The sequence below is a fragment of the Copadichromis virginalis genome, linkage group LG15, assembly GCF_057382275.1.
Source record: "Copadichromis virginalis isolate Kocher_CV1m ecotype Utaka linkage group LG15, C_Virginalis_male_GT1.1, whole genome shotgun sequence".
In the NCBI taxonomy this organism is placed as follows: domain Eukaryota; kingdom Metazoa; phylum Chordata; class Actinopteri; order Cichliformes; family Cichlidae; genus Copadichromis; species Copadichromis virginalis.
In genome coordinates, this window is record NC_140632.1 from 6,107,008 (window position 1) to 6,117,549 (window position 10,542).

The following is a 10,542-nucleotide window of genomic DNA, read 5'->3' on the forward strand; positions in this document are numbered from 1 at the left end:
TAAGATTCTCGGAGGACAAAAACAACGAAAAACATATTTTATAATCTAATTTACCAGTTATGGTCTCTGATAATGACTGAATTATATAATGACTACAGGCTCATGGAGTTGGTAGCAAGGTTTTTATAATTAAAACTAAGAATTGAAGTTACTTATAAACCAATTATTTCTGTAAACTGAAATAAAAATAAAAATTAGACTTCGGAGAAATTAAAACTAACAGAAACAATAATTCGTTTTTTGCAACAATAAAATTAAATATACAGGAAAATTCTTGCACATCTGTTTATTGAACATGGCAAGTCCACCACTCTAGGCACATTAGCTTCCTGTCATCTGTGTTTGGATTATAGTACCAGTTGTCAGCCTCTCAAATCTTGATCCTGTCCTGACAATTGTAACTTAAAAGAAAAGAAAAACTTCCAAAAACTGGCAGGCAGCGAACCCAACAATGACACGTGCATTTGCAATCACTTAAACTCAGATCTTCCTGTTAAAATGCAGTTTACACAAAATCACCAGTTGCATCTTTTTCACTTATGCTGCTCTTTTCATATCTTCCTTTAACTTACTGGGCTGTTAGTAGTCAACTGCAGTCTTGAGAAACTTTGATGAAGCACAGGGCTTTTCATTTTCCACAGTAAACATAAAATGATTTGTTAAATATTTTTTACATTTAAGCCAAGTCAAAAAAAAAACAAACAAACAAACAAACAAAACAAAAAACAAAATCTGTCATAACTGAGAAGCTGTACTGTGCCATAGCTGAACTCAAAAACAGCCAATATGTTATGTAATGTTTAGATGAACACAGATGCATTAATTGGAGAGAAGAAACCGAGCTTAGGACAGGCAGATATTTTGTTAGTGCATTTTGTGTTTTCACTGAATCGAACAAATACACAACATAATGCAGTTAACAGCTAGAAATGAGTGTAAAGCAGTTGTATCCTTATATATAATCTGAGGTTTAGGCACATGTATGCAGTATACAACTCTAGCACAAGCATAGATCAGGTTGGTTTATGTCTTCTCTATGTTCTTCACTACATACTCCTAGTGCAAATGTTCAGTTTCAAATACTGACAACAAAACAAGTGCCGTTTCTAGAGGACAGAAGCTGATTAAGTGTTCAGCAGTAGGCACTACCAACAGGATATCGGCATGTCTCCGCTTAATGTGTCTGTCCTGTGGATCATCCACTTTCGCTGACAGATAGTGAGTTTGTAACGAAGAGAAAAAAAAGTCTTTGTTCACAGCCAGCTGGATTTCTCCTCCTCAAATTTCTGCGGATCGATGAAAGGCTTGTCGATAGATTTGATCATCAGTTCGCCGCAGTATACGCACTCGGATGCGACGATGTCATCAATGTCTGATTTTATCTGCTCACGGCTTGTGCCCGCAGTGGCCTTGCCCAAGCTTGATGTGTCACCCTCATCCTTTGGTGCTGGACGGTGGCGCGATTTGGATGATTGCGTGGTTGCTGCCAGCTTTTTATGAAGATCCTCCAGGCGATTCTGCTTGAAGGCCGACAAATGAGGAGTCACTTCCTAAAAAAAAACGTAGAAGGAGAAAAAATGGTCAGAGGACATATTCAGATTGATTACTGACTGAATTAAATAAAAAGTGAAATATTCCTGTGTGCAGCAAGTTACCTGCAACAGGCAGTCATTGTGGAACATGTGCCCACAGAGGAACAGATAGAAGGGCCTGTTGAGCAATGGGAAGTCACAAGCAGCACACTTTTCTTGGGAATCCACTACACCATACTTGTTCCTCATTTCCTGTATGTCTTCCCTAATACGTTTTGCGCTCTCTGTGGCCTCTTCCATTTCCTGCTTCAGCTCTTCAATGTGCTGGTTGTACTCCTCCAGCGAAAGGCAGATGGCCTCCTGAGAAACCATGATGAACAGAGCATTAAGAACCTTCATTTGAAATAGTACACTATTTTGTGTCTTTGTGAATGCAGATGCCAGCCAGTATCACCCAATCTGGATATTCATCACCTACTACAAATAGAAAGAAAAAAGTGCCTAAAACCTTGCCCACTGCTTAAAGATTCTACTTATGAATACACAGAATGTGATTACTGAGATCAGGTCTCACCCGACCGCTCAATTTACTGTAAAAACACACACACTGAGGGAAAAAAACGAACATCCTACTTATTACAGACCTTAAAGTGGTCGATGGTGACAAAGTCTGGAAAGAAAGGAAGGATGTCTTCAATTTTGAGCAGGTTGCAGCTGGACAGACAGTTCATGGCTTTCTTAACATCTTCTTCCTTCTGCACCACATGCTTGGCGATTTTCAGCCAAAGCTTTTTCCTCAACTCCTCATCATCCTCTGGGAGGTCAGCGCAGGACTTGGCCAAGTCCACGTCTACCTGCGGACAATTAAAAAAACAATTGAAATCGCCAACTGCTGTCTATAATTTTGATAATCTGGAAAAAAGAAAAAAAGTGACACAACATTTCAATGATTTACATATGTTCACCACTTCTTTACAAGCACTGCTGATCCATTAATATACATTACTTACTTCTAAAGCAAGATCCACTGCCTCCTCATACAGTTCCATAATCCTATAAACCAGCACACAGGCCTGCCTGTAGCCATGCTCCGCACACAGCCTGAGAGCATACTTGAGGTCGTAGTGGATCTCTGAGGCGTGTGTGCCTGCCTGCTCTAGATACCACAGCAGAGAGTCTGGTTTGTACTTTGCATAAAGCGACAGCAAGTAGTTATGGATGGCCTCCTCTGTTACCATCAGCTCATAAACGCAGAACTCCATGTAGCGGATGGTCTCATTGATCTGCTGCGTGCTGCCCATCTGGCTGTAGTTCATCAGAGCTGGGATGAGCTTCTTTGGGTCCAGCCTCTTGCCCATCTGAATCCACGCGTCCACCACGTTTTTGGGAATGTGCTGCATGAGCACCGGGGAGAACTTGTAAAAAAGCTTTTCGTCACAGTGCTTGGAGAGCACATCCAGAGCAGCACTGTACTCGTCGTGCTGGCAGTAGTGGGATATCACTCTCTCGTAGTCCTGCATGACGACTGAGAAGTAAACCATGTCGTCCACGTTGCCGTGGCTGGCCAGCAGATCGTAGATGGTGGAGCGGTTGTTGTACAGGCAGTCTCTGTGCTTGGAGCTGCCAAGGAACTGACGAAACTCGTCACGGGTTTCTTTGAAAATGACGCTGTTGCCATCACTCTCCAGCTGGCCGAGGCGATTCAAGTAGAGCTCAGCTAACCAGGTGACCAACAAGGTGATCTGAGTTCTCTCACTGGGTTTGAGATTGTTTAACTTCTTCAGTAAGAACTCCTTTAAGGCCTCCTCTTGTTTGGCTTCTATGAACTTGAGAGCAATCTCTTCAAAATAGTTCTGTGTTTGTGCATAGCACATGGCACTCTCCAGATAGCGTTTATTCTGGAAACAGTGCTCAGCCTCCTTTGCCAGCACCATGTCCATACACTCAGGCCGATCGCGACAGTACTCCTTGGCCAGATCAAATTTATTCATGCTCATGTACATCTGCCAGACATCCCTGGACTCCCGCTGGATGTGATATCGAAAAACTGCCCGCTCAGTGTAGATCCACACCAACCCGCCAACTGGGTCTTTGATCATTTTCTTGAGGCTGCCAAATTTATCTGGGAACAAGTCCTCGTAAACCACTTGCCCGTTCAGAGTGCAGATGGCCTTAACTCGGTCATGAAGCAAGAGCAGGAAGTGGAACTGTGTCAGCACAATGGAGATAGGCTTGTTTTGATTAAGGTCAATGTCTGGAGTGTATTCCCACACCTGTTTGTGAAAGAGGAGATGTGGAGATAGTATATGACACATAAACACAGCAAGGATGAGATATTACTAAGAAAAATGTTAAAAAGTTTTCACACACGCTGACTGACATTTACCTGCACATCACTCAGCAGGGAATCAGGCCTGACGTAGTCAAGCTGACCATAAAGAACTCCATTACCCATCATCCAGGCGAACGCCTTGGGGGACGTTCGCAGCTTAGGGGTGTAGAAGGTGATCTCGCTGTGTCCCATATTGACTGGGAACTCCTGGAAACTGGGCAGCAAGTCCTGATTTTGATTGAAGATGGAACTGAAGCCTTGCTGCTCCGACCCCTCGGCTACCTTACCCACAAACTGGAACAGGCGTTTGCGTGTGGTAGCTATGATAAAGTACTTGTTCTCCAGGCCCCGCTCGACCTCCAAACAGCAGACTGGAGCAGGTTTGCCATCCTCCTCCACAGAGTGGACCTACATCAGGATATTATCAATTATATCAAGAGGAAGAAATGAACTACATCAGGATTTTCTTCTGTTTCCACAAGTGCATTAAATGTATATGTTTATAATACAGTTTGAACAGTTAAAACTTACAAAGCAGATGTGGCTATCATGTGCTAAATAGCAGACGTAATCACTTTCTCACCTGTCTAAAGTATTGATCTGGATTGGTGTTAAACAAGCTGCCCTCATTCGCAGAGATCTCTGCCTCAAAAATGATGCCTTGACTTGTGCCAACCAGGATAGGTCCTGTGCTGGTCTCGTTGCCCAGCAGCTTGTTCCAGCCCACACTCTCGATGAGGTGGCCTCTCCAGCGGGACAAACTGCGCACCTTCTGGGTGTTCCTGTTGAGGTACAGACACTCACTGGTGTTCAAGCTGATCAGCAGATGGGAGCCTGTAACGGAAAATATGGAGGAGGTTATAGCTGTTGTTAAGCAGTCATAACTGTGACATAGCATTTATATATGATGATGATGATGATTTATAGATTGATGCACTGCCAGACATTTTTGTCTAATTGTTTTATCATATGAAACTGTTGTCTTTATCCAAGTTCAGACTCGCTGTGCATTGAGGTTTGTGGCTGCTAATATTACAGCACTTATGTATGAATGCTGAATCACCTCAGAATACACAATGACTAATCAAAATCAATTATTTCTCCAATTATACAACAATATATAATATCTGCATAAACAAGAATGTTCGATAGTAATTAGCAGTCCATTTATGATGTATAAACAATATTTTGAAAACTATTATGGTTTATCTCACCTGTTGGGTCCAAGAACAGTCTGTGCACTTTACTGTCATCTTTCCTTCCTAATTCAGTCTGGTTTGGTTGATCTGGTTTTGCTAAGTCAATCCTACACAAAAGAACAAAATATCTTGAAACAGATGTGCTGAATAATACAGCTGTCTTAACAACAAAGTTAGAACGCTGTGTAAAAATGTGAATAAAAACAGAATACAGCTAAACTAAAGCAAGCGTAAACACAACCTGACAAATGTTTAAAACTAGGAAGATTGTGCCCATTGTGAATTTGAGGTCTGAAAAAAACAGAAATGCTCTATCCATCTATTTTCTTCTGCATATCCAATTCACAGTTGTGATCGGACTGGGGCCTATTCTGGCTGTCACAGGGCAAATGATGGAGCACACTTTGGACAGGTGACCAGTCTATCTCTGGGCTGTTGCAGAGAGACATTCAGTTTAGGGTCCAACATATTAACCATACAGTATCTTCTAAACTTAGGCCTTACTTCTTTCAGGAAGACAATGCTAAGCATGCCAAACGTCATTGTTCACATATTCCACGGGCATAGCTGTGTAGTGACAGTGTGTGGGAGATTAAAAACACTTTTCAAACGAGAAGTCCATGAGCTGCTGTATGCAGATGAAATTCAATGCCGAGCACAGATGGGAAAACGTTTTTGATTTCCCAACAGCATCAGCTCCTCTCCCACACTGGCAGACAGTTGTTTAAATGAAAGATAATACAGCAGTGTGGTAAACACGTCCCTGATCCAAAACATTTTTGATTTACATTTTAAACTGCACCTCCATGTTTTTACAAAATGGGTTAATGACGGTAAATTACAAAATAAAATAACAAAACCCAATGAAACTAATCAAAGCCATACAAACAGCAGTGAGCGTTTGAACTGCATGTCATTGTGCTATTTGCCTTAGCAGGGTGTCCTTTCCCAGACTCATGCACAGCTGATTGTTGCAGACAGCCAGATGATTTATCTTCTCAGGTGGGGTGAAATCAATCCTCTGCTTGTTGAATATCGGCTTCTCTTCTTCAAGCCTCGCGTTGACAAAGCCTAACGTTGAGAATATAAATGTCTGTATCAGCCAAATATTCCCCACTGCATCTTAGCAAGGAGCTTTAAAAAAAACGAAGAGGGCGACCTACCAGAATGGGTTATCCCGATGTTGGTGCTTGACAGGCGGCTGTGCTGCTGCGCACTTTGCCGGATGTTTTGAGAATCCTCGTACTCATCGAGAATTGAAGCCATGGTTAAAAGTGCCTCAGCTCACTTATTGAATGGATTAACAATACAGGACAGGAGCCAACCCTAAACCAACATGGGGTGGGAAAGAAAACCTGCTAGCAGGTAGCTAGCCAGCTAGCACAAATTTACCCGTTAAAGCTGCAGTAACGTATTTCCTTTCTCCGCGTGTGTCTAAGTTAAGAAACAAAAAAGCACAACAGACGCGTTTATTCTGCAGCATTAACACACGAAGAGAGGAAATTTCAATCATTCGTTTTCTCACACCAGCTAACTTAGCTTCCGCGTACAGAACGCAGGGTAGACCGTGATAATCAGGTGACACATGGAATCATGTGACCACTTTGAATGCAATGCTATCTTGTAAACACCAGGGAGCGTAGTTCGTCCAAAAGTGATTATATTTAGACGCTTAGAAAAAATATAAATAAATCCTGAGCGCTTTTGTCATTTACATGTTGTTCAAGTATCGGATACTTTTCATTTTTAACTTACAGACGGCAAAGAATTTGTATATAATATTTTCTCCTCAATGAATGTCTAATATATATGGGCTTTATTAAAACAAGCTAATCTAATATGGGCTTTATTAAAACAAGCTAATCTATATATCTAGCTAATAGAGAGAAAAGCTGAGAGAAAGCTGTTGTTATTCTTCTGTCAGTGGGCGTGTCTATGCAAATCACAACCTGTCTGAGCACAGTAGTTACCCTAAATACGTCCCACCCCGCACATGTTGCTCCTCAGTCGTACTTCTACAGTCAGTCTGGTGGTATGTGTCAGAGAGAGAGGCAACCTACGGTATCTAGTGTCGCTGCGACCGGGACGGAGAAGAGTTTGCATTCAGAGGTTTAATGTTCGGCTCGACATGCCACCTCACATGGATTACTTTTACCACGAGTCCCGAGTCCCATCTGCGTGCGGGCTGACCCGGGAGGATGAGCTCGATCCCGCTGTCATCAGCTGTATGCTGGTCGGAGACGGAGCCGTCGGGAAGACCAGCATGATCATCAGCTACACCTCCAACGGATATCCGACAGAGTACAAGCAGACGGGCTTTGATGTCTTCTCCGGTGAGTGATGATTTTTAGTTTTTAATGACAGCACAGATTTACATTGAGTGGCAAGTTATGTTGGAAGTGGAATGGCACCAGAGTGCACGAGCTGCATGTTCTGATGTTTGAATTGGTTACTGTGTTTACTGTAAATTGACTGACTGATGTGGTTTTTAACAGGTCAGGTCCAAATTGACGGATCTCCTGTCAAAGTTCAGCTTGTGGACACTGCTGGCCAGGTATGGATGCCTTTACACTTGAATCAAGAGTTTCATTTAAGGCTGACACAAAATACCAAATTATCCACTGATGAGACCCTTTTGAATTTAATGATATGAGCTATGAAAGTACAGACCGTCACATCCTTGCTTAACCCACTGTGTGACTCACTGACAGGATTTCAAACTGAATGTTAATGGCGTATCTTTTTTTAGTGACTCAGACTTGGTACTCACTTTGATCGGCATTAACCCTCGCTCTGTCTCCACACAGGAGGAGTTTGACGAATTCCGTGCTATGTCCTACGCCCACACGGATGTCTTCCTCCTGTGCTTCAGCATGGTCAACCCCACCTCGTTTCACAACATCACCAAGAAGTGGGTACCAGAGATCCGTTCTAACAACCCGACTGCTCCCATCATTCTCATAGGGACTCAGTCCGACCTGCTGCTGGACGTAAACGTCCTCATCAACCTGGACCGATCCAACGTCAAGCCGGTTCTGAGCTCCCGGGCCCGGAGCATGGCGGAGAAGATCAGAGCCACGGAGTACATAGAGTGCTCGTCGCTCACGCAGAAGAACTTAAAGGAGGCCTTTGACTCCGCCATCTTCGCTGCCATAAAGAACAAAACGCGTAAAACCAAGAAGAGGAGGTTTTCTGACAGGCGAACCAAAGCGTTCTCCAGGTGTAGCTGGAAGAAGTTCTTCTGCTTCATCTGAACTCCTTGTGATTGTCGACCCTGTGGGTTGTGGACAGAACCTTGTTATTTATTTGATTCTCCTACTTTCACTTCGATCACATATTCAGTATGTGGCCACATAGCACTGTTTCCTTTTTTTTTAAATGATTTGGCTTATTTTCAGTGGGATGCCAAATGGGGAAACAAAAGACACGATTGAGAGCACTGAGCTAACATCAGCAGTGACTACAGAGAGGATTCTGGGTCGTTCTCACATTGACCCGGGACAACAGTATTGTTTACATTACATTTACATGTTTGATTTGGTTCACATAGCCTGCGCCCCCTTGAGAGGATAGGACGGTGTGAGCTGACACTTCAGTGTGGGGAGATGAAGAGATCAAGCTCGGGCAGGCACAGGGAGAGAAAAGAGAAAAGACCAGGTCTTCATGTAAAGCTGTGAATTTGCATGGTGCTCTGCCTTTTAATGTAGGCTTGTGAGAGAGATAGAGAAACGGAAAGTGTCGGGTCTGTGTTTGAGCAGATGGGCGTTAGCCACTTAGCTGCTGTGTTCCCACTGCCTGACTGCACCAGCGATTTATATGAAGCAGCTGTGAGTTCACCTTGCTGTGTGAGCTGCCGCATTCTTACCTGCGTGCAAATCTCCCCAGGCTGGTTTTTCTGTTGCTATTTTCTGTCCTCCCCATTTAAGGTCAGCTGACACTTCTAATCAAGCCGGTGTTTATTTCCTGATTCACAATTGATAAAGAAAACACAGAGGGAGATTTTGTTTGTGACACATCGAGTCGGGCCGAGGAGCTAGTTTGTAAATCTCCTCGTCTTCAGGTAAAAGGTTGCAAGAGACCAGTGACCTTTGGCTTTTTATTCCCCTCTCCTCATCAATCTGCATCTGTGAAAGCTAGCACTGCAGGGATCCCGACTTCCTACCACCAACCATCTTCATCCCGGCTTTCTTATTTGCCTCTTCTTTGTTTTGTTGGCTCAATACGCTGCTTAAATCCTCCCGTGTGTACAGTTAGGGGTTGCTAAACAGCCTATGTGTGTAAGGTAAATACACTTTAAAAAAACAAGCTTGTACCTGTGACAAATGTGTAAGAATGAAAACAACTTACATTTGCACTCCAGTGTTTTGTTATCTGGTGGGTGTAAACTTTTGTATATTTTGTTATGCTTCTCGTGGAAGTCAACTAAATGTTTAAACTGTTCTGTTTGTTAAAAACAGGTCTTATCATCGCGCGTATGTTTATGAAATATCACACGAGGCACAAGTTTTAACAGGATTAATGTACTCTACAGATTTGTTATATTTTGTATCATTACCAAATCACCATTAATCTTAACCACCTTCTGATCTAAAGCTGTGTGTCCTTTACATGGAGTGATGTGATGCCAATAAATGAAGTGAAGCTCATCTATCTTCTGTGTTATGTATATATTTTTTAAAAGTAGTCTGCATTTGCAATTCACAGTTGTTTATGTGGTGTGATGCGAAGGAAAACTTTGTAAAAAGCCGAAGCACTGCTCTCTGCAGGGTGCCCGAAAGGTCCCCAGGATCACACCGGGTAGTTTTCCTGAACCACCCTCAGCCCAAACATATGATAAACAACCTCTGGGCTCCAGCTGTGCGTCGGCTCGATCAGTTCCAATGCAATCCACATGACTGTTAATGGGTACTGGCAGTGCCATGCTGTGACTTGATTAGGCCTTTTTCCAAAATGACACAGGAGAGTGACATTCGGGGGAGAATGACTGAATCAAATGCACTGATTGAGAATAAACACTAGCGGTGGAGCACAGAACATTGATTACAGACTTTAAAGCATGCTTTTGTCTGAAAGGAATCTCTTGTACTCGTTTTTAAGCCCGAGCTGCAGAAAAATAAACGTGGACGGAGTGTCGCCGAGCAAACTGAGGGTGAACATGACAGAGGAAAGCATGAGAAGTGCCTTTGTTCAGAGCAGTGAGCGAGAGCATATGAAAACGCGTTCACCCCAATACTTCAGAAATCTGTTTGCCATTAGTCAGTGGGCAGTCCATCATGTGGAAATCTGTCAGGGTTCTGTTTGAACGTCTGTTATTGATAGGGAAGCACGGGACATCTCACTCTTGGCCTACTGACCTCATGCAGTGGAGAGGTCACAGAAGGGAGCTGGTGTTTTGCAATCTGACAGCGTGACAGCGCTTTCACACATGAACTCTCAGTAACCAGCTGGGTGTTAGCCATGACCACTGACAACAGTCACA

At 43.2% G+C, this 10,542-nt stretch overlaps 2 protein-coding genes across 2 annotated transcripts; one reads left to right on the top strand and one right to left on the bottom strand.

Moving 5' to 3' along the window:
* Positions 1-271: 271 nt before the first annotated feature.
* On the bottom strand, positions 272-6,677 carry vps18 (VPS18 core subunit of CORVET and HOPS complexes). Its single transcript, XM_085431505.1, has 9 exons — positions 6,227-6,677; positions 5,993-6,134; positions 5,079-5,170; positions 4,448-4,698; positions 3,919-4,272; positions 2,543-3,805; positions 2,177-2,386; positions 1,656-1,892; positions 272-1,550 (listed from the first exon to the last, which is right to left on the bottom strand). Exons 1-9 carry the CDS (start codon positions 6,327-6,329, stop codon positions 1,254-1,256), a joined length of 2,949 nt encoding a protein of 982 aa, XP_085287631.1. The 5' UTR covers positions 6,330-6,677; the 3' UTR covers positions 272-1,253.
* Positions 6,678-7,041: 364 nt separating this feature from the next.
* On the top strand, positions 7,042-9,709 carry rhov (ras homolog family member V). Its single transcript, XM_085431506.1, has 3 exons — positions 7,042-7,396; positions 7,559-7,617; positions 7,871-9,709. Exons 1-3 carry the CDS (start codon positions 7,057-7,059, stop codon positions 8,315-8,317), a joined length of 846 nt encoding a protein of 281 aa, XP_085287632.1. The 5' UTR covers positions 7,042-7,056; the 3' UTR covers positions 8,318-9,709.
* The last annotated feature ends 833 nt before the right edge of the window (positions 9,710-10,542 follow it).